Below are 22,619 nucleotides of genomic sequence, written 5' to 3'. Positions count from 1 at the left end.
GAACTCACACACCACAGTGTCAGAGAAGATACCTCCCAGACATCTGCATGTTTATAGGGTAGCAAGCAGACCTCTGCCACGTGAAAGACAGAAGAAGCAATGACATTGCTGTTGATTGCATTCTTCTGCCACCAGCTGGTGTTTGGGGATAAAAACACTGGGTGAAACTGGATGAATCATTCCCTAACATCATCAGTATTTTTTGAAGCTCTCATTTTCTTTCTGCTAAAGAATTTCAAAATACTGATATCTGTCTATACAAATATACAAATTTCGGCCTGTCTTCATTTCACTCTTACTTGTTTTTATCCTATTATGTCAGTACAAAAGGTGCATGACATGATGTTGTAAGCCATGTCACAACAAGCTGATGTGTAATGTGATGAGACATTATAATCTCAAAATATGTGTTGATTTTGGTGGGGGTTTTTTTGTTATCTCTTAAGATGGTTGACAGAGGAAAGCTCAGAGTAAGATGTCTAAGTGACAAGAAACACAGAACAAAATAGCTGTATTCTTTAACCACAAAATGCATCTCTCAACCTTGGCATTAAAACACCCAGAGCTAAGATGGTGCGTAAAAATACTACTGAACTACAAGTGTGTGCTGATGGCTGTAAGCATTTATCTTTACTGTCTGGGTGAATTCCTCAGAAGACAAGCCCTGCTCACTTTGTGAACCAAACATCAGAAAAAGGAAGGAAAGTGACACAAGAAAGACCTCTTAATAGTGGTCATACAAGGAAAGACATCATGCTGCAGGAGCCAAAAGTCTCCTATCTTTATGACCTAAGAAACCTGAAATCACCTATCCAGATGCCATACTTTTTCCATAGGGTGCCTGGAGAGTATCTCCTAACACACACATCACTCTGTGTTGTATCAAGCATACACGGGTCCCCTTTGAGGAAGATTTGAGAAGCGGCAAGACGACAGGAATAAAAAGGAGATGAAAGTTTGTTCACTGGTTTATTCATGCTCACACCTGAGACCAAGATTCACAGAATCACAGAATCACAGAATTATCAAGGTTGGAAAAGACCTAGAAGATCATCTAGTCCAACCATTACCAATACTTCTCATCTAAATCATATTCCTCAACACAACATCCAAACGTTCCTTGAACACTCCCATGGTCGGTGACTCCACCACCTCCCTGGGCAGTGCATTCCAATGCCTGACTACCCTTTCCGAGAAGTAATACTTCCTAACGAACAGCCTGAATCTCCCCTGGTGCAGCTTAAAACCATTCCCTCTAGTTCAATCACTGATTACATGAGAGAAGAGGCCAACCCCCATCTCACTACAACCTCCCTTCAGGAAGTTATAAAGAGCTATAAGGTCTCCCCTGAGCCTCCTCTTCTCCAGGCTGAACAATCCTAGCTCTCTCAGCTGCTCCTCATACGACCTGTGCTCCAGACCCCTCACCAGCTTTGTAGCCCTCCTCTGAACACGTTCCAGGGCCTCAGTGTCTTTCTTGCAGTGAGGGGCCCAAAACTGAACACAGTACTCGAGGTGCGGCCGCAACAATGCCGAGTACAGGGGGACAATTACCTCCCTGTTGCTGCTAGTAAAACTGTTTTTTATGCAAGACAGGATGTCATTGGCCTTCTTGGTCACCTAGGCACACTGTCGGCTCATGTTCAGCCGAACATCAATCAGTACCCCCAGGTCCGTTTCTTCAACACAGTCCTCCAGCCACTCCGCCCCAAGCCTATAGCGCTGCCTGGGGTTGTTGTGGCCAAAATGCAGGACCTGGCATTTGGTCTTGTTGGACCTCATCCTATTGGCTTCAGCCCAGCTCTCCAGCCAATCCAGATCCCTCTGTAAGGCCTCGCTACCCCCAGGCAGATCGACACTCCCAGCCAATTTCATGTCATCCGCGAACTTACTGAGAACGCACTCAATACCCCCATCCAGGTCATCAATAAAGATGTTAAAGAGGACAGGCCCCAGCACCAACCCCTGGGGAACACCACTCATGACTGGTCTCAAACTGGACTTAACTCCATTTACCACCACTCTCTGGGCCCAGCCCTCCACAAAACTCCTTACCCAGCCGAGAGTGTACGCATCCAAGCCACGGGCTGCCAGCTTTTGCAAAAGAATAGCATGGCAGAAAGTGTCGAAGGCTTTGATTACTGAGTATTTTTAGTAGAAAACACCTCCAAAACATTCTGACAAATGGTATTTTCCACAGGTTCCCCTAAAGCTATTGAAAGCAGAGTTTCACAGATCTCAAGGCAAGAAGGAATCACTATGTTCTTCCCTGTATTAAAGCAGGTTCCTATAATAAAGTAAAATGTTCTACAATTTAGGCCCCTCACTATGCTGGCTGCAAGAGCCGCCGCCCTCCTGCTTGGGTGACCTCAGCCCTGTGAGGTGTGATGGCGTCACAGAGGATGGCACGGAACAGCCATTGTGACACGTGGGCTGTGGAGCAGAGCTGAGGCTGCGGGGCTCAGGCCCAGATCAGTGTGACTTGGTGAGTAGAGCAGGGAGGAAGGGGCTGCCTGAGGCTGCCCAAGGAGGAGGGTTCCCCAGCGCTCGGGGGCCTGAGCTGCCAACTCAGACTCGTCTCGCTTCTCCCATAGGTTTGCACGCAGAGGACGAAGCCCAGCAGTGATGGGACAGACACTCTGCACGTGGTTGCGGTTGACGGAGACACAGGAGGATGACGGCTCGCTAGAGCCAGGTGGGAGCAAAGTATCCCTGAATCCACAGCCTCCGGCCCTGCCCCTCAGCTGGCACAGCCGGCACAGAGCAGCCCCTGGGACAGCCCCCTGGGGCACCTGGCCCTGCAAGGCGCTCACTGCTGTTACTCTCTCCTCTCCAGCATGCGTGCTCTGTGGCCGAGTAGATGAGAACTCGGGCATCCTCGGCCGCAGACAGAGGATTCGTAGATTGTATTTCCATGAGTTTTGTGCGGTGAGTTCCCTCGTGGCTCCTGCCACCCTCCTCCAACCAGTGATTCCCTCCTTTCTGCCCTAACTGGACTGTGCTCTTTCCTCCTGTACAGAGATTTGCCAACGGTCTTTGTGAACACGTGCAAGATAACAACGAGGCACGTTTTTGTTTTCAAGACCTGACACGCGCAGTGTGGAAGGCAGAGCAGACGGTGAGCACAGCACCAGAACAGGGAGCTTGGTGCCAGGAGAGCTTAGCCTGGTCCCAAGAAAGCAATCCCAGCCCCTCCTCCCAGCTCCAGGAGAAAATCCTGCTCTTGCAGACCAGCCCTGTTCACCAGGCAGCTCTGCAGAGTGCCACCCAGCCCTGCCCGCATCCTGCGCCCTGCCCAGAGGTGCGGGGCCCTCTGCGTAGGCCCTGAGCCTGCAGCTGATGGGGGCTGCTCTGCTCTTTCCAGCTCTGCTTCGTCTGTGGCGGTTCGGGGGCCAGCATCACCTGCGCAGAGCCGGGATGTGAGCGGAGCTTCCATCTCCCCTGCGCCTATGAGGGTCAATGTGTCACCCAATACTTTGGAGAGTTCAGGTAAGGGATGCCAGCTTGTGGCCTCCAACCCTGCTGTCAGCACCAGCCACAGCAGCGAGGAACACGCTGTGACACTTCCCAGCAGCCTGACAGAGCCAGAGCCAAGGCCTGGGGCTCCTTCCCGTTCCTCTGCCCTTCTCCCAGGCCTTCACACCTCACCCATCCCTTCCATGTTCCCCCAGGTCCTTCTGCTGGGAGCACCGCCCGCAGCAGGCAGCGCAGGCAGCACCGGAGGCAGACACGACGTGCATCATCTGCATAGACCCTGTAGGTGACAGCACGTCGTACAGCACCATGGTGTGCCCAGCCTGCCAACACTCCTGGTTCCACCGGGCCTGCATCCAGGTAGGAGCCCTCCCCTCGACCCGCAGGCACCACAGGTGCTCAGCAGCACCAGGTCCGGCTCACACCCACCCTGCTTGTGTTTCTGCTGCAGAGAATGGCCCTGAGCTCTGGGCTTGAATTCCTGTGTCCCTACTGTAGAGACAGCCAAAAATTTCATCACGACATGCTGACTTTGGGGATCCAAATGCCAGACAGGTTGGTGTCTTTCAGGCAGCTCTTGAGATGTGAGGGCACAAGAGCTGTGCCCGCCCAAGAACTGCCCCGGCAGGCCTGGCCCCTGGCATCCACTAAAATGGGCCACAGTGCCATTGGAAAGGTGAAACCAGGGATAAGATGGATGGGGATGGATTTCATGGGTTAGTTTTAGTCCTGCGCCAGTGAGTGCTCATCACATTCCATCCCTTCTCTGGCAGAACTCCAGTAAGGGACAACAACTACGCCAACGCATCACTGGCAGTTTGGTACCGACGCTGCCATGCCAGTGACTGCCTTCATCCCCATGGCAGACTGCAGTCAGGAGAGGGGTGAGTAACCTCAGCTGCCCTCTGGGGCTCTGCGTGGCATTGCAGCCTCACCACGGGCTGGGGGAGCACAGACTGAGCACCAGAGCTGTGCCGGGCACTCCCTGGCTCAGAGCACTTGGTCTTCACAGCCACAACCCGTTGCTTTCCACAGGCCTTGGGAGCTGCTCCTCTGCAGCTCCTGTGCTGCACGAGGAACACACCGCCACTGCTCCTACCTGAGTAACAGCACAACCAGATGGGAGTGCAACGCCTGTGCTGGAGAGGGCACCGGTAAGAGGCAAACAGCCACGTGCTGCTGGGCTGGGGTCATTGAGCAGGGCGGCCCTGCTCAAATCCCTCCAGCCCGGGACAAATGGCAGCCAATTCCACCCCATTGCTAGAATTCCATCCTGCTCACCTTCCTGTCTCCCCTTACAGCCTCCAGCTCAGGTCTTGCTGGCCTCAGCACCACCAGCCAGCATGGACAGCAGCCATCCCGAGGCTCCACAGAGACGGTGAGCAGCTGCTCTACAACAACCACCAGCCGGGCACCACCGGGGACAGCTCACAGTTCCCGCTTGCCTGAGACCCCTGGCCTGTCCAGCCGGCGCAGGCCACAATGGAGGAGACTCGGCCGGCGTTTACATCGCACTGGCAACTCATGTCATGAGTTGCAAGGGTGCTGTGGGAGCAGCCATCATGCTGCCGTGATTGCTGAGAGCAGCACCCCAGACTCTGACAGCCAGGGGACATCCCGGTCCTCGAGGCACTGCCCTGCACCTGGATACAACCTCAGGTGCAGGCAGGGACAGCGGGCCCGGACAAGAAGCCGCTCTCCGTTGCAGCGCCGGGCCCCAGAAGCTCAGAGCCGGCCCCAAACACGCCGTGGGAGCCGGCAGACACCAACCCCAAGTGCTCAGAGCGGCACCCGCAGCTACACCACACGGGGAGCACAGGGGTCCTCCAGGGCTTCCGCAGCAGCCGACAGAAGCCCATCCACACGGCCAAGGCGGGCCCGGACTCGAAGCCGCTCGCCTCTCCATCGTCGGGCTGCGCAGACCAACAGCCAGCCCCGGAGACGCCGCGGAAGCCGCTCCAGGAGGAGAGGGCCAGCCCAGGGGCGGAGCCGCTCCCGGGTACCACGCCGGGCACAGCATGTCACCAGCCGGCTCTACTGATGCCATAGGAGCGGCCGTGTACAAACACCACTGCCTAAGCAGCGTCATCTGAGGCCTATATAACATCATCTGAATCCTAAACAATGTCATCTGAGGCCTATCCAACGTCATCTGAATCATAAACAATATCATCTGAGGCCTATCCAACATCATCTGAATATTTCCTAAATAATGTCATCTGAATCCATCACAATAAAAAAATATACCCTAAATACCACTGTCAGTTTTGTTCTTCTCTGCCTTTCCCAAAGTGGGCAGCCTTAGGGCTTGGATCCACGGGCTTCCCTCCCATAGCACCCAACCCATTCCTTCCTCCCCGCAGCCCGCTTCAGGCTGAGCCGGGTTCTGGCCACGACTCTAGCAGGGCTCAACGTTTCCATTGCGCAGCTTGGAGGAGGCCAGGCTGGCAGCTGCAGCCCCGTTCTGGGGGTGTTTCTGACATCATGGGGCCGTCGCTGTGTTTGGAACAGGCGGGCAGCCCCAGGGCTGCAGCCAATGGGGTTAAGAAAAATCCTAAAACCATAACAACAGAAAAGCACAGTCTGACTCTCACATGGACACCACTCGTGATGGGTCACCAGATGGTTATAACTCCACTGTCCCCCCCTCTGCGCCCAGCCCTTCACCCAGTCCGTATCCCATCCAATCCTCGAGATGCCAGTTTCTCCAGGAGAAAACAGTGGGACACAGCGTCAAAGGCTCTGCTGAAGTGTAGGTAGACCACGTCAACAGCCCTTGCCTCATCCACCAGGCGGATCACTTGATCATACTGATCCGGTTGATCCAGCAGGATCTGCCTTTCACGAACCCACACAGGCTTGGCCTGATGCCCCAGCTGTCCCGAGAAATCAGCTTTATAATCGGGTAAATACTGATAGGCAAGGGAGAATGGTTACAAACTAAAGGAAGGGAGATGTAGGTATGGTGTCAGAGCAGAAATGCTGATGGATGGTGGAAAACAGCTTGGCAGTCACCACTTGCAGCTCCCTCAGCAGCCTCGGGTGAATCCCATCTGGCCCCATGGGCTTGTGACAGTCCAGACAAAGAAGCTGGTCTCTGTGTGTTTGTACCTGAATCGTGGGGGGCTTATTCTACTCTCCATCCCAGACTTCTAAGGTAGGGGGTATAGTGCCCGGAAGATAACTGGTCTGACTTTTAAAGACAGATGTAAAAAAGGCAATGGGACCTCAACTTTTGCCTTATCCTCAGCAGTCATGTTTCCCACCGCATCGGGTAAAGGATGAAGATTCTCCTTACCTCTCCTCTTACTGTTAATGTATTTGTAAACAGGTTTTTTTGTTCCCTTTTCCTACAGTGGCCAGGTTGAGTTCATCCTGGGCTTTTGTCTTCCTAATTTTCTCCCTCTGTATCCGGACACTTCTATGTACTCTCCCTGAGTAGCCCATCCCTTCTTCTACAGGAAGTAAACTCTTTTTCTCTCCTGGAGCCTCAGCAAATGTTCCGTATTCTTCTCTGCTGGCTCATTTCACAACACAGGGGAAAAGCCTGCTCCTGTGACTCTAAGACTTCCTTCTTGAGGAGCCACCACCTTCCTGGACCCCTTTGCTCTTCAGGACTGAATCCCAAGGGACCCTCATTACCAGTGTCCTGAATACTTCAAAACCCACTCTCCAGTAGCCCAGGGCAGCAGTTTTAATGAACCCCCAACCCCCTTCCTGACTTCGCCAAGAACAGAGAGCTCTACCATCTCGTGGTCACTCTGCCCTAGACAGCTCCCGATCTCCATATCTCACACCAGTACCACTCTGTGAGAAGCAGCTCTAGAGGAGCACATCCTCGGTGGGCTCTTTTACCAGCTGTGCCACGAGGCACACATCTTCCACACACTCTAGAAACCTCAGAGGCTGCTGCTTGTGCACTGTACCGAATTTCCAGCATAGACCGGGGATGTTGAAGTCCCCCATGAGAACAAGGGCAGGCGACTGCACCATTTCTGCCAGCTGCTCATAGAACCCCTCATCCGTTTCTCCGTTCTGGTTAGGCAGTCTGCAGTAGACCCCCACCAGGATGGTGGCAGTGTTGGCCCTCCCCCTGATACTTACCCACAGGGACTCAACCTGATCATTCCCAGCCCCAAGTTCAACAACACTGAAACACTCTCTAACATAGAGGGCCATGCCACCACTCCTCCTTCCTTGCCTATCCCTTACAAAGAGCTTATAGCCCTCCATTGCAGCAATAAACACGTGGGAGTGATGGCAACCAAGTCACGGTTTGCCTGCTGCACAATGGCTTCCAGCTCCCCCTGTTTCTAGCAGATGCTGTGCGCATTGCTGCAGATGCACTTCAGTTGACATCGCTGTCACCCGCAATGAGTGACGAATCCAGCATTCTTCCTCTTCATAAGAAATTTAAAACCCTCAGGATAGCATAAAATACTATTAGCAGCGGTGATGACATGAAAAGTGTACTGTGTGCAGCTCTGGGCTGCTCACTGCAAGAAAGACATGGGGGCAACAGGGCAGGAAAGGGTCTGGAAGAAGAGTCCCAAGAGGAGCGGTGGAGTGAACTGGGATTGCTCAGTCCAGAGAATGCTCAGGGGAGGCCTCACTTCATCTAACTCCCTGAAAGGAGGTTGTAGCGAGGTCGGCCTGTTCACCCAGGTAACAGCGACAGGAGCAGAGGAAACAGCCACAAGTTGCAGCAGGGGAGGTCCCCCCCTGTTGGATGTTAGGTTAAACATCTGTGCAGGAAGAGCGGTTGGGAACTGCACCGCTGCCCAAGGAGCAGAGGGAGTCAGTGTCCATGGAGATGCTCCAGAAGGGTGGGGATGTGGCCCTGCCTGAGGGATGTGGGATGTGGGCAGCTGGGGGGTGGTCGATGGGACTTGGTGATCTCAGAGGTCTTTGCCAACCACAGAGATTCTGTGATTCTGTGAGTCGAGTCATTTATTGGAACGAGAGGTAATCAGCGGCCAACAGCCCACAAGCAGAGCCTGGAGAACATCATGGCAACACGTAAACACTCAACTGGGATTCTGCTGGAGCCACAGGCTCCGTAGCGTCCAGATGCGGACAGGAGGGGGACAGGGGATGTGCCCCCCACAGCCTCTGGCAGCACCAACATTCCGGATTCCAGCAGGGCTGTGTCCAGCACTGGGCCCCTCACTGTGCGCTGGCTGCAAGAGCCGCCGCCCTCCTGCTTGGGTGACCTCAGCCCTGTGAGGTGTGATGGCGTCACAGAGGGTGGCACGGAACAGCCATTGTGACACGTGGGCTGTGGAGCAGAGCTGAGGCTGCGGGGCTCAGGCCCAGATCAGTGTGACTTGGTGAGTAGAGCAGGGAGGAAGGGGCTGCCTGAGGCTGCCCAAGGAGGAGGGTTCCCCAGCGCTCGGGGGCCTGAGCTGCCAACTCAGACTCGTCTCGCTTCTCCCAGAGGTTTGCACGCAGAGGACGAAGCCCAGCAGTGATGGGACAGACACTCTGCACGTGGTTGCGGTTGACGGAGACACAGGAGGATGACGGCTCGCTAGAGCCAGGTGGGAGCAAAGTATCCCTGAATCCACAGCCTCCGGCCCTGCCCCTCAGCTGGCACAGCCGGCACAGAGCAGCCCCTGGGACAGCCCCCTGGGGCACCTGGCCCTGCAAGGCGCTCACTGCTGTTACTCTCTCCTCTCCAGCATGCGTGCTCTGTGGCCGAGTAGATGAGAACTCGGGCATCCTCGGCCGCAGACAGAGGATTCGTAGATTGTATTTCCATGAGTTTTGTGCGGTGAGTTCCCTCGTGGCTCCTGCCACCCTCCTCCAACCAGTGATTCCCTCCTTTCTGCCCTAACTGGACTATGCTCTTTCCTCCTGTACAGAGATTTGCCAATGGTCTTTGTGAACACGTGCAAGATAACAACGAGGCACGTTTTTGTTTTCAAGACCTGACACGCGCAGTGTGGAAGGCAGAGCAGACGGTGAGCACAGCACCGGAACAGGGAGCTTGGTGCCAGGAGAGCTTAGCCTGGTCCCAAGAAAGCAATCCCAGCCCCTCCTCCCAGCTCCCGGAGAAATTCCTGCTCTTGCAGACCAGCCCTGTTCACCAGGCAGCTCTGCAGAGTGCCACCCAGCCCTGCCCGCATCCTGCGCCCTGCCCAGAGGTGCGGGGCCCTCTGCGTAGGCCCTGAGCCTGCAGCTGATGGGGGCTGCTCTGCTCTTTCCAGCTCTGCTTCGTCTGTGGCGGTTCGGGGGCCAGCATCACCTGCGCAGAGCCGGGATGTGAGCGGAGCTTCCATCTCCCCTGCGCCTATGAGGGTCAATGTGTCACCCAATACTTTGGAGAGTTCAGGTAAGGGATGCCAGCTTGTGGCCTCCAACCCTGCTGTCAGCACCAGCCACAGCAGCGAGGAACACGCTGTGACACTTCCCAGCAGCCTGACAGAGCCAGAGCCAAGGCCTGGGGCTCCTTCCCGTTCCTCTGCCCTCCTCCCAGCCCTTCACACCTCACCCATCCCTTCCATCTTCCCCCAGGTCCTTCTGCTGTGAGCACCGCCCGCAGCAGGCAGCGCAGGCAGCACCGGAGGCAGACACGACGTGCATCATCTGCATAGACCCTGTAGGTGACAGCACGTCGTACAGCACCATGGTGTGCCCAGCCTGCCAACACTCCTGGTTTCACCGGGCCTGCATCCAGGTAGGAGCCCTCCCCTCGACCCGCAGGCACCACAGGTGCTCAGCAGCACCAGGTCCGGCTCACACCCACCCTGCTTGTGTTTCTGCTGCAGAGAATGGCCCTGAGCTCTGGGCTTGAATTCCTGTGTCCCTACTGTAGAGACAGCCAAAAATTTCATCACGACATGCTGACTTTGGGGATCCAAATGCCAGACAGGTTGGTGTCTTTCAGGCAGCTCTTGAGATGTGAGGGCACAAGAGCTGTGCCCGCCCAAGAACTGCCCCGGCAGGCCTGGCCCCTGGCATCCACTAAAATGGGCCACAGTGCCATTGGAAAGGTGAAACCAGGGATAAGATGGATGGGGATGGATTTCATGGGTTAGTTTTAGTCCTGCGCCAGTGAGTGCTCATCACATTCCATCCCTTCTCTGGCAGAACTCCAGTAAGGGACAACAACTACGCCAACGCATCACTGGCAGTTTGGTACCGACGCTGCCATGCCAGTGACTGCCTTCATCCCCATGGCAGACTGCAGTCAGGAGAGGGGTGAGTGACCTCAGCTGCCCTCTGTGGCTCTGCGTGGCATCGCAGCCTCACCACGGGCTGGGGGAGCACAGACTGAGCACCAGAGCTGTGCCAGGCACTCCCTGGCTCAGAGCACTTGGTCTTCACAGCCACAACCCGTTGCTTTCCACAGGCCTTGGGAGCTGCTCCTCTGCAGCTCCTGTGCTGCACGAGGGACACACCGCCACTGCTCCTACCTGAGTAACAGCACAACCAGATGGGAGTGCAACGCCTGTGCTGGAGAGGGCACCGGTAAGAGGCAAACAGCCACGTGCTGCTGGGCTGGGGTCATTGAGCAGGGCGGCCCTGCTCAAATCCCTCCAGCCCGGGACAAATGGCAGCCAATTCCACCCCATTGCTAGAATTCCATCCTGCTCACCTTCCTGTCTCCCCTTACAGCCTCCAGCTCAGGTCTTGCTGGCCTCAGCACCACCAGCCAGCACGGACAGCAGCCATCCCGAGGCTCCACAGAGACGGTGAGCAGCTGCTCTACAACAACCACCAGCCAGGCACCACCGGGGACAGCTCACAGTTCCCGCTTGCCTGAGACCCCTGGCCTGTCCAGCCGGCGCAGGCCACAATGGAGGAGACTCGGCCGGCGTTTACATCGCACTGGCAACTCATGTCATGAGTTGCAAGGGTGCTGTGGGAGCAGCCATCATGCTGCCGTGATTGCTGAGAGCAGCACCCCAGACTCTGACAGCCAGGGGACATCCCGGTCCTCGAGGCACTGCCCTGCACCTGGATACAACCTCAGGTGCAGGCAGGGACAGCGGGCCCGGACAAGAAGCCGCTCTCCGTTGCAGCGCCGGGCCCCAGAAGCTCAGAGCCGGCCCCAAACACGCCGTGGGAGCCGGCAGACACCAACCCCAAGTGCTCAGAGCGGCACCCGCAGCTACACCACACGGGGAGCACAGGGGTCCTCCAGGGCTTCCGCAGCAGCCGACAGAAGCCCATCCACACGGCCAAGGCGGGCCCGGACTCGAAGCCGCTCGCCTCTCCATCGTCGGGCTGCGCAGACCAACAGCCAGCCCCGGAGACGCCGCGGAAGCCGCTCCAGGAGGAGAGGGCCAGCCCAGGGGCGGAGCCGCTCCCGGGTACCACGCCGGGCACAGCATGTCACCAGCCGGCTCTACTGATGCCATAGGAGCGGCCGTGTACAAACACCACTGCCTAAGCAGCGTCATCTGAGGCCTATATAACATCATCTGAATCCTAAACAATGTCATCTGAGGCCTATCCAACGTCATCTGAATCATAAACAATGTCATCTGAGGCCTATCCAACATCATCTGAATATTTCCTAAATAATGTCATCTGAATCCATCACAATAAAAAAATAAACCCTAAATACCACTGTCAGTTTTGTTCTTCTCTGCCTTTCCCAAAGTGGGCAGCCTTAGGGCCTGGATCCACGGGCTTCCCTCCCATAGCACCCAACCCATTCCTTCCTCCCCGCAGCCCGCTTCAGGCTGAGCCGGGTTCTGACCACGACTCTAGCAGGGCTCAACGTTTCCATTGCGCAGCTTGGAGGAGGCCAGGCTGGCAGCTGCAGCCCCGTTCTGGGGGTGTTTCTGACATCATGGGGCCGTCGCTGTGTTTGGAACAGGCGGGCAGCCCCAGGGCTGCAGCCAATGGGGTTAAGAAAAATCCTAAAACCATAACAACAGAAAAGCACAGTCTGACTCTCACATGGACACCACTCGTGATGGGTCACCAGATGGTTATAACTCCACTGTCCCCCCCTCTGCGCCCAGCCCTTCACCCAGTCCGTATCCCATCCAATCCTCGAGATGCCAGTTTCTCCAGGAGAAAACAGTGGGACACAGCGTCAAAGGCTCTGCTGAAGTGTAGGTAGACCACGTCAACAGCCCTTGCCTCATCCACCAGGCGGATCACTAGATCATACTGATCCGGTTGATCCAGCAGGATCTGCCTTTCATGCACCCACACAGGCTAGGCCTGATGCCCCAGCTGTCCCGAGAAATCAGCTTTATAATCGGGTAAATACTGATAGGCAAGGGAGAATGGTTTTAAACTAAAGGAAGGGAGATGTAGGTATGGTGTAAGAGCAGAAATGCTGATAGATGGTGGAAAACAGCTTGGCAGTCACCACTTGCAGCTCCCTCAGCAGCCTCAGGTGGATCCCATCTGGCCCCATGGGCTTGTGACAGTCCAGACGAAGAATCTTATTCTCACCACTCTCTGAAGATTCCAGAATCTGAAGATTCTCCTTAGCCCTCTTCTTACTGTTAACGTATTTGTAAACAGGTTATTTTCTTCCCTTTTCCTACATTGGGCAGGTTGAATTTATGTTGGGCTTTTGTCTTCCTAATTTTCTCCCTCCGTATCCTGACCACTTCTATGTACTCTCCCTGAGTAGCCCATCCCTTCTACAGGAAGTAAACTCTTTTTCTCTCCTGGAGCCTCAGCAAATATTCCCTGTTCTTCTCTGCTTGCTCATTTCACAGCACAGGGGAACAGCCTGTTCCTGTGCCTCTAAGACTTCCTTCTTGAGGAGCCACCAGCCTTCCTGGACCCCTTTGCTCTTCAGGATTGAATCGCAAGGGACCCTCCCTACCAGTGTCCTGAATACTTCAAAATCCACTCTCCAGTAGCCCAGGGCAGCAGTCTTGCTGACCCAACCTTCCCCACTCTCCTGACTTCGCCAAGAACAGAGAGCTCTACCATCTCGCAGTCACTCTGCCCTAGACAGCTCCCAGCCTCCACATCTCACACCAGTACCACTCTGTGAGCAGCAGCTCTAGAGGAGCACATCCTCGGTGGGCTCTTTTACCAGCTGTGCCACGAGGCACACATCTTCCACACACTCTAGAAACCTCCGAGGCTGCTGCTTTTGCACTGTACCGAATTTCCAGCATAGACTGGGAACACTGAAGTCCCCCATGTGAACAAGGGCTGGCGACTGCACCATTTCTGCCAGCTGCTCATAGAACCCCTCATCCGTTTCTCCGTTCTGGTTAGGCAGTCTGCAGTAGACCCCCACCAGGATGGCGGCAGTGTTGCCCCTCCCCCTGATACTTAACCACAGGGTCTCATCCTAGTCATTCCCAGCCCCAAGTTCAACAACACTGAAACACTCTCTATCATAGAGAGCCATGCCACCACTCCTCCTTCCTTAGCTATCCCCTCCAAAGAGCTTATAGCCCTCCATTGCAGCAATAAACACGTGGAAGTGATGGCGACCAAGTCACGGTTTGCCTGCTGTGCAATGGCTTCCAGCTCCCCCTGTTTCTAGCAGATGCTGTGCGCATTGCTGCAGATGCACTTCAGTTGACATCGCTGTCACCCGCAACTCCAGCGTTCTTCCTCTTCATACGAAATTTAAAGCCCTCAAGCTAGCATAAAGTACTATCAGCAGCGGTGATGACATGAAAAGTGTACTGTGTGCAGCTCTGGGCTCCTCACTGCAAGAAAGACATGGGGGCAACAGGGCAGGAAAGGGTCTGGAAGAAGAGTCCCATGAGGAGCGGTGGAGTGAACTGGGATTGCTCAGTTCAGAGAAGGCTCAGGGGAGGCCTCACTTCATCTAACTCCCTGAAAGGAGGCTGTAGCGAGGTCGGCCTGTTCACCCAGGTAACAGCGAAGGGACCAGAGGGAACGGCCACAAGTTGCAGCAGGGGAGGTCCTCCCCCGTTGGATTTTAGGTTAAACATCTGTGCAGGAAGAGCGGTTGGGAACTGCACCGCTGCCCAAGGAGCAGAGGGAGTCAGTGTCCATGGAGATGCACCAGAAACGTGTGGATGTGGTCCTGCCTGAGGGACATGGGCAGTGGGCAGCTGGGGGGTGGTTGGTGGGACTTGGTGATCTCAGAGGTCTTTGCCAACCACAGAGATTCTGTGATTCTGTGAGTCGAGTCATTTATTGGAACGAGAGGTAATCAGCGGCCAACAGCCCACAAGCAGAGCCTGGAGAACATCATGGCAACACTTAAACACTCAACTGGGATTCTGCTGGAGCCACAGGCTCCGTAGCGTCCAGATGCGGACAGGAGGGTGGATGTGCCCCCCACAGCCTCTGGCAGCACCAACACGCCAGGTTCCAGCAGGGCTGTGTCCGGCACTGGGCCCCTCACTGTGCGCTGGCTGCAAGAGCCGCCGCCCTCCTGCTTGGGTGACCTCAGCCCTGTGAGGTGTGATGGCGTCACAGAGGGTGGCGCGGAACGGCCATTGTGACACGTGGGCTGTGGAGCAGAGCTGAGGCTGCGGGGCTCAGGCCCAGCTCAGTGCGACTTGGTGAGTAGAGCAGGGAGGAAGGGGCTGCCTGAGGCAGCCCAGGGAGGAGGGTTCCCCAGCGCTCGGGGGCCTGAGCTGCCAACTCAGACTCGTCTCGCTTCTCCCATAGGTTTGCACGCAGAGGACGAAGCCCAGCAGTGATGGGACAGACACTCTGCACGTGGTTGCGGTCGACGCGCACAGTGCGCGCGGAGACACAGGAGGCTGCCGGCTCGCCAGAGCCAGGTGAGAGCAAAGTATCCCTGCATCCACGGTCTCCGGCCCTGCCCCTCAGCTGGCACAGCCGGCACAGAGCAGCCCCTGGGACAGCCCCCTGGGGCACCTGGCCACACAAGGCACTCACTGTTGTTAATCTCTCTTCTCCAGCATGCATCTTCTGTGGCCGAGTGGATGAGGACTCAGGCATCCTCGGCCGCAAAGAAAGGATGGGTGAATTGTATTTCCATGAGTTTTGTGCGGTGAGTTCCCTCGTGGCTCCTGCCACCTTCCTCCAACCAGTGATTCCCTCCATTCCACCCTAACTAGACTGTGCTCTTTCCTCCTGTACAGAGTTTTATCAACGGTCTTTGCAAACACTCACAAGGTTACAGTGAGCCACGCTATCGTGTAGAAGACCTGACACGCGCAGTGAGGGAGGCAGAGCAGAAGGTGAGCACAGCACCGGAGCAGGGAGCTTGGTGCCAGGAGAGCTTAGCCTGGTCCCAAGAAAGCAATCCCAGCCCCCCTCCCAGCTCCAGGAGAAATTCCTGCTCTTGCAGACCAGCCCTGTTCACCAAGCAGCTCTGCAGAGTGCCACCCAGCCCTGCCCGCATCCTGCACCCTGCCCAGAGATGCAGGGCCCTCTGCGTAGGCCCTGAGCCTGCAGCTGATGGGGGCTGCTCTGCTCTTTCCAGCTCTGCTTTGTCTGTGGCAATTCCGGGGCCACCATCATCTGCGCAGAGGAGGGCTGTGACCGGAGCTTCCATCTCCCCTGCGCCTATGAGGGTCAATGTGTTACACAGTACTCTGGAGCTCTCAGGTAAGGGCTGCCAGGTGTCGCGTGTGGGCCTCCAACCCTGCTGTCAGCACCAGCCAAAGTAGCGAGGAACGCGCTGTGGCACTTCCCAGCAGCCTGACAGAGCCAGAGCCAAGGCCTGGGGCTCCTTCCCGTTCCTCTGCCCTCCTCCCAGCCCTTCTCACCTCGCCCATCCTTCCCATCCTCCCCCAGGTCCTTCTGCTGTGAGCACAGCCCGCAGCAGGCACCGCAGGCAGCACCGGCGCCGGACACGACGTGCATCATCTGCATGGAGCCTGTGGGTGACAGAACGTCGTACAGCACCATGGTGTGCCCAGCCTGCCAACACGCCTGGTTCCACCGGGCCTGCATCCAGGTAGGAGCCCTCCCCTTGCCCCACAGGCACCGCAGGCGCTCAGCAGCACCAGGCCCAGCTCACACTCACACTGCTTGTGTTTCTGCTGCAGGAACAGGGCCTAAGCGCGGGGATTCACTGCTTCCAGTGCCCCCAGTGCCGAGACATGAACTCGTTTCGACGAGACATGCTCACTATGGGGATCCGAATCCCAATCAGGTTGGTGTCTTTCAGCCAGCTCTTGAGGTGTGAGGGCATAAGAGCTGTGCCCAACTAAGGACTGTCCCAGCAGTCCTGGCCCTTGGCAGCCATTAACATGGGCCTCAGCGTCATTGGGAAGCTGGACCCAGGGATAAGGTGGATGGGGATGGATTTCATGGGTTACTTTTAGTCCTGGGCCAGTGAGTGCTCATCACATTCCCTCCCTTCTCTGGCAGACGACCAACGTGGGAGGAAAACAACGCCTATGCAGCACTGACAGTTCGGCACCAACGCTGTGATGCCAGCGACTGCCTTTACCCCCAAGGCAGGGAGCGGTCAGAAGGGGGGTGAGTAACCTCAGCTGCCCTCTGGGGCTCTGCGTGGCATCGCAGCCTCACCACGGGCTGGGGGAGCACAGACTGAGCACCAGAGCTGTGCTGGGCACTCCCTGGCTCAGGGCAATTTGTCCTTACGGACACAACCCGTTGCTTTCCACAGGCCCTGGGAGCTGCTCCTCTGCAGCTCCTGTGCTGCACAAGGCACTCACCGGCGCTGTTCCTCCTTGAGTCACCGCACAACCAGATGGGAGTGCAACGCCTGCGCTGGAGAGGGCACCTGTAAGAGGCAAACAGCCACGTGCTGCTGGGCTGGGGTCATTGAGCAGGGCGGCCCTGCTCAAATCCTTCCAGCCCGGGACAAGTGGCAGCCAGTTCCACCCCATGGTTGGAATTCCTTCCTGCTCACCTTCCTGTCTCCCCTTACAGCCTCCAGCACCAGCTCACGTCTTGCTGGCCTCAGCACCACCAGCCAGCACGGACAGCAGCCATCCCGAGGCTCCACCGAGAGAGAGAGGAGCAGCTCTACAACAACCACCAGCCGGGCACCACCGGGGACAGCTCACAGTTCCCGCTTGCCTGAGAACCCTGGCCTGTCCAGCCGGCGCAGGCCACAATGGAGGAGACTCGGCCGGCGATTACATCGCACTGGCAACTCATGTCATGAGTTGCAAGGGTGCTGTGGGAGCAGCCATCATGCTGCCGTGATTGCTGAGAGCAGCACCCCAGACTCTGACAGCCAGGGGACATCCCGGTCCTCGAGGCACTGCCCTGCACCTGGATACAACCTCAGGTGCAGGCAGGGACAGCGGGCCCGGACAAGAAGCCGCTCTCCGTTGCAGCGCCGGGCCCCAGAAGCTCAGAGCCGGCCCCAAACACGCCGTGGGAGCCGGCAGACACCAACCCCAAGTGCTCAGAGCGGCACCCGCAGCTACACCACACGGGGAGCACAGGGGTCCTCCAGGGCTTCCGCAGCAGCCGACAGAAGCCCATCCACACGGCCAAGGCGGGCCCGGACTCGAAGCCGCTCGCCTCTCCATCGTCGGGCTGCGCAGACCAACAGCCAGCCCCGGAGACGCCGCGGAAGCCGCTCCAGGAGGAGAGGGCCAGCCCAGGGGCGGAGCCGCTCCCGGGTACCACGCCGGGCACAGCATGTCACCAGCCGGCTCTACTGATGCCATAGGAGCGGCCGTGAACAAGCTCCACTGCCTAAGCAGCGTCATCTGAGGCCTATATAACATCATCTGAATCCTAAACCATGTCATCTGAGGCCTATCCAACGTCATCTGAATCATACCCCATGTCATCTAAATCCTAAATAATATCATCTGAATCCATCACAATAAAAATTAATCCCTAAATACCACTGTCAGTTTTGTTCTTCTCTGCCTTTCCCAAAGTGAGCAGCCTTAGGGCCTGGATCCACGGGCTTCCCTCCCATAGCACCCAACCCATTCCTTCCTCCCTGCAGCCCGCTTCAGGCTGAGCTGGGTTCTGGCCCCGACTCCAGCGGCACTCAACGTTTCCAATGCGCAACGTGGAGGAAGCCAGGCTGGCAGCTGCAGCCCGGAGATTTTGGAAAGGGTCCAGAGAAGGGCCATGAAGATGATCAGGGGGCTGGAGCACCTCCCCTATGAGGACAGGCTGGGGGAGTTGGGTTTGTTCAGCCTGGAGAAGAGAAGTTTGCGGGGTGACCTCATTGCAGCCTTTCAATACCTGAAGGGAACTTTCTCTCAGGAGGGGAGTAAACTCTTCGAAAGGGCTGACAATAGCAGGATTAGGGGAAATGGTTTTAAGTTAAAAGAGGGAAGATTTAGGTTGGATGTTAGGAGGAAGTTCTTTACTAGGAGAATGGTTAGGCCCTGGAACAGGCTGCCCAGGGAGGTTGTGGATGCCCCGTCCTTGGAGGTGTTCAAGACCAGGTTGGACGGGGCCCTGGGTAACCTGATCTAGTAAAGGTGTATGTTTGGTGGCCCTGCCAGGCAGGGCGGGTTGGAACTGCATGATCCTTGAGGTCCCTTCAAACCCGGGTCATTCTGTGATTCTGTGATTCTGTGATCTTGGGGCCATCGCTGTGTTTGGGACATGTGGGCAGCCCCAGGGCTGCTGACAGTGGGGATAAGAAAAATCCTAAAACCATGACAACGGAAAAGCACAGTCTGACTCTCACATGGACACCACTCGTGATGGGTCAACAGATGGATATAACTCCACTGTCCCCCCCCTCTGCGCCCAGCCCTTCAGCCAGTCCTTATTTCATCCAAGCCTCAAGATGCCAGTTTCTCCAGGAGAAAACAGTGGGACACAGCGTCAAAGGCTCTGCTGAAGTGTAGGTAGAACACGTCAACAGCCCTTGCCTCATCCACCAGGCTTGATCATACTGATCCGGTTGATCCGGCAGGATCTGCCTTTCACGAACCCACAAAGGCTAGGCCTGATGCCCCAGCTGTCCCGAGAAATCAGCTTTATAAACAGGTAAATAGTGATAGACAAGGGAGAATGGTTTCAAACTAAAGGAAGGGAGATGTAGGTATGGTGTCAGAGCAGAAATGCTGATAGATGGTGGAAAACAGCTTGGCAGTCTTGTTGATCTTTGAGGTCTTTTCCATCCATAGATAATCTGTGATTTTGTGAGTCAAGTCGTTTATTGGAACAATAGGTAATCAGTGCTGAGTGCAGGCACTTTATTATCCTTAAAAATATGGATTCATTGGATTTTTTTCTCTGTCAGATATGACTTTAATACCTGTTTAAAAATAAAGCATTTTAAACAAAGATACAAACAAAAAAGAAAGCTTTAGTTTACTCTAAAAAGTCACAGGAAATAGTGACTTACCATAACATCTTTTATAATATTTTCTGAGGTCACTGCTAAGCAATTCCCTTTTAATTATGACAGAATCTATAAATTTCATCTTTATATCTTCTTCCACTTTTGCTAGCAAAGCTGAAAAGCTCTCCTACACCAAAACAAGCTATTTCCCATCAACAATTACTTACACACAGCAAGAAAAACACCTTGCAATTTCTTTTTTATGAACAGAGAATCTACTACTGCTATCTATTACTGTTACACCTTACTGCAAAAAGAACTGATTTCTGAGCGCACCAACTAAAACAAGGAAATCAACAAGAAACTGACTAAAATCCAGTCAAAACAGATACTTTCCAATTGTGAGCATCAACACATTTTACTTGAGATTAACTCAAACCAATTTGTTCAGTCTAACAACTGCCTGTTACTGTGATGTGTGTGTTAATCATTTCTGTCTTTTTCTGGAGTTTCTTGTTTGCTTTTAAGATGGTTACTAAAGACGTACTGCTCTCTAACAAAGAAGTTTCGAAGATTTCTTTTGAAATGTTAAACAAATCTGTTTCATTATTTCTAGAATGCTGAAATGATGTATTTAAAAACTAATCATAAAACTTATAATGGTTTTGAAGAGTTGCCATGTTGAACCTTCCCAATATCTTGTTTCTCCTTTAAAAAATCACCTTTCTGAGAATATTCTGGTGATAAGTATATTTGCTGCCCTTGTAGATAACAGGGAATTTAACACATCCACACTGTCTCACTGGAACATCACAAATAATCCTGGCACCAACCATGAAGAAAGTATGATTGCAAAATATCAATTAGCTGGTTCATAAAGACAGCACTGGCCACCCTGGCACTGAATGTGGGAAAAAACAGTATGTGATCATGTAATCAAAGGCTGGATCACAAAGCCAAAGCACAAGGGGATTGAGTTAAGCCTCTGCAGGCAAATACCTGAATACTGTCACTTATAAACTCAACTGGCATTTCCTGAACACTTGACTTTGCAATCTGAATAGTGTTAATTAATTTAAGGGTTGTGTGTAAATAGTGACGTCTAACATAAGGCAATCATTGTCATCAAAGTTTTGTGGTGGGAAGAGACAGGTGCTTAGGTAGACAAGTTTTTCACATAATTTCATCTGAATAACAAACAGAACAGGCCTTTCTATTTAGCACACGGTGATTCTCTGTCATTAGCTACCAGTATGGATCTAGGAGACATGAAGATATCACCGGTCTGGGGAGTGCTTTCTTTTTTGTGCTGATACATTTATTTTCCAAAATTCTTTTTCCCTTTCAAATTCCTGTTTTGGAGGATCTGAATGTTGGTATTGCACTGATTTGGTCATTACTATACCAAGACATCTCTGAAGCTAGTAGCAGTTCCATCTGTTGGCAATAGCCGGAGAGAACTTTAAGTGAAAAACAATGGCATGCCACTCACCACTGCACATAAAAGAATTCAGGCCCCAGCTAAAGCCTAGAGTAGTAATGAGAAAATGGCCTTAATAGACTTCTGCTTGGACTGTAAAGTAAAAACTAGTGTTGTTCAAGGGATTTTCTTTAAGAAGATTATCTTCCAACTCCTCATGTTAACATCCTGAGATAGTCAAAAGCAGGGTAAATGAGATGACAGTAATCTTTGGAATGTCCTAAGAGGTATGTTAACAAGTCCTAAAAACATGAATAAAATGTAACTCAGTATATTTCAAACATTAACGGTCTGGAATTACCATAAAGAACCATGGCAACAACAGGCAATTAATTCACACTCATTCAGATTACCATAGAAACTGGACCGACATACCAGAAATTATCTATAATTTCTCACTCCAAACATTCTAGCGCAGTCTATAATTTCCATAGTAATTGCCTGCTCATAATAACCACAGAAATATTTTAAAAATCTGTACAAAACACTATGAAATCTTGACATAACGAAGGCCGAACATTATTTTTAAAACCCGCACAGCTTTTGCCTGTATTATAATAAACCACGGAGGAGCCGAAAACTTTTCATCTTCCAACATGCTACAGCAGAAATTAACAGCATTCTGTCAAATGAAAAAAGAACAATATGCTTCCATCAAGACGAATCACATCACTAAGACCTGCTAATGCAGAGCATAGCTGCAGCACGCAGCACACGGCCATTGTGATGCATCGCCTTGGCGTTGAGCAGCCATTTTGTTACAGAAGCTTGCTATAGATTGCTAAGGAAAGCAAAAGAGAGGGGTCAAAGAGACTGTCCTCGATTCCTTATGCAAATCCATAGTTATTTCAAATCCCCAAATACTGGAAATTCTGCTGAAAACGTTGTTGATATTACTGTAAGAAATTGGTACCTGATTATCCCCAGTATGACTAATCCTATATAAAGCATACCTGGGTACTATTTAAGTTGCATTCTCAATAGTTTCACTTAAACTCTTTCCAGTAAAAGCAATTTAAATGTAATTTAAACTGATTAGCATTACTAATAAGGATGGGGAAACTACTGATACAGTAACAACATCAGGGAGGCAGGACTGGAGTAGAAGTGAATGCAAACTACTGACTCAAAGATCTGTGACAAACAAGAAGGACCCTGAGGAGAAGCTGCTTTTTTCCCTTCTGTCTCTACTTGAAGACTAAAGATAACAACTGCTTTCCTTGTAAAAAATTAACCTTTGAGATTTTCCACTCCTTATTCTCTTACTCCTCACCATTACAACCAGCCCACAAGTCTATTACTTACTATGCATTACACATGACATACCTCACAGCACACACAAGTCACTGGGAACATTCCTATTAACTCTTATTACTCTGGCATCAGCTTTTCAGAGCAGTTTCACACCAGACAAGCCTCACAGCTTTTGACTGAGCTACTCCTAATTTACACTGGCAGAAGAGATATCTGTTGGTGAATGTGAGAAGCCTTGTATATTTCATCTCACACAATGGAAAATGAAGTTTTCTG

The 22,619-nt window shown here is 53.5% G+C and overlaps 3 protein-coding genes across 3 annotated transcripts; all 3 read left to right on the top strand.

The window, feature by feature from the left end:
* The first annotated feature begins 2,914 nt into the window (after positions 1-2,914).
* LOC146761991 (uncharacterized) lies at positions 2,915-5,622 on the top strand. Its single transcript, XM_085539227.1, has 8 exons — positions 2,915-2,923; positions 3,020-3,118; positions 3,365-3,489; positions 3,672-3,834; positions 3,926-4,029; positions 4,248-4,358; positions 4,510-4,628; positions 4,776-5,622. The coding sequence occupies exons 1-8, from the start codon at positions 2,915-2,917 to the stop codon at positions 5,513-5,515; spliced, it is 1,470 nt and encodes a 489-aa protein (XP_085395353.1). The 3' UTR covers positions 5,516-5,622.
* A 3,695-nt stretch (positions 5,623-9,317) lies between these two features.
* On the top strand, positions 9,318-11,959 carry LOC146761990 (uncharacterized). Its single transcript, XM_085539226.1, has 7 exons — positions 9,318-9,437; positions 9,660-9,808; positions 9,991-10,153; positions 10,245-10,348; positions 10,567-10,677; positions 10,829-10,947; positions 11,095-11,959. Exons 1-7 carry the CDS (start codon positions 9,318-9,320, stop codon positions 11,832-11,834), a joined length of 1,506 nt encoding a protein of 501 aa, XP_085395352.1. The 3' UTR covers positions 11,835-11,959.
* A 2,932-nt stretch (positions 11,960-14,891) lies between these two features.
* LOC146761989 (uncharacterized) lies at positions 14,892-18,187 on the top strand (the record flags this gene model as incomplete). The annotated part of the gene is made up of 10 exons (XM_085539225.1): positions 14,892-14,951; positions 15,061-15,176; positions 15,226-15,409; positions 15,501-15,599; positions 15,845-15,969; positions 16,159-16,321; positions 16,413-16,519; positions 16,738-16,848; positions 17,000-17,118; positions 17,266-18,187. Coding segments are annotated over 10 exons (1,830 nt in total), but the record flags the coding sequence as incomplete, so codon positions are not given.
* Between the last annotated feature and the right edge of the window lie 4,432 nt (positions 18,188-22,619).

Source organism: Coturnix japonica, chromosome 2 (assembly GCF_054131305.1).
Source record: "Coturnix japonica strain WE chromosome 2, WE-NBRP24, whole genome shotgun sequence".
Taxonomy (NCBI): Eukaryota; Metazoa; Chordata; class Aves; order Galliformes; family Phasianidae; genus Coturnix; species Coturnix japonica.
Note: the sequence above shows the minus strand (reverse complement) of the source record. Positions and strands in the feature narration are given on the sequence as shown.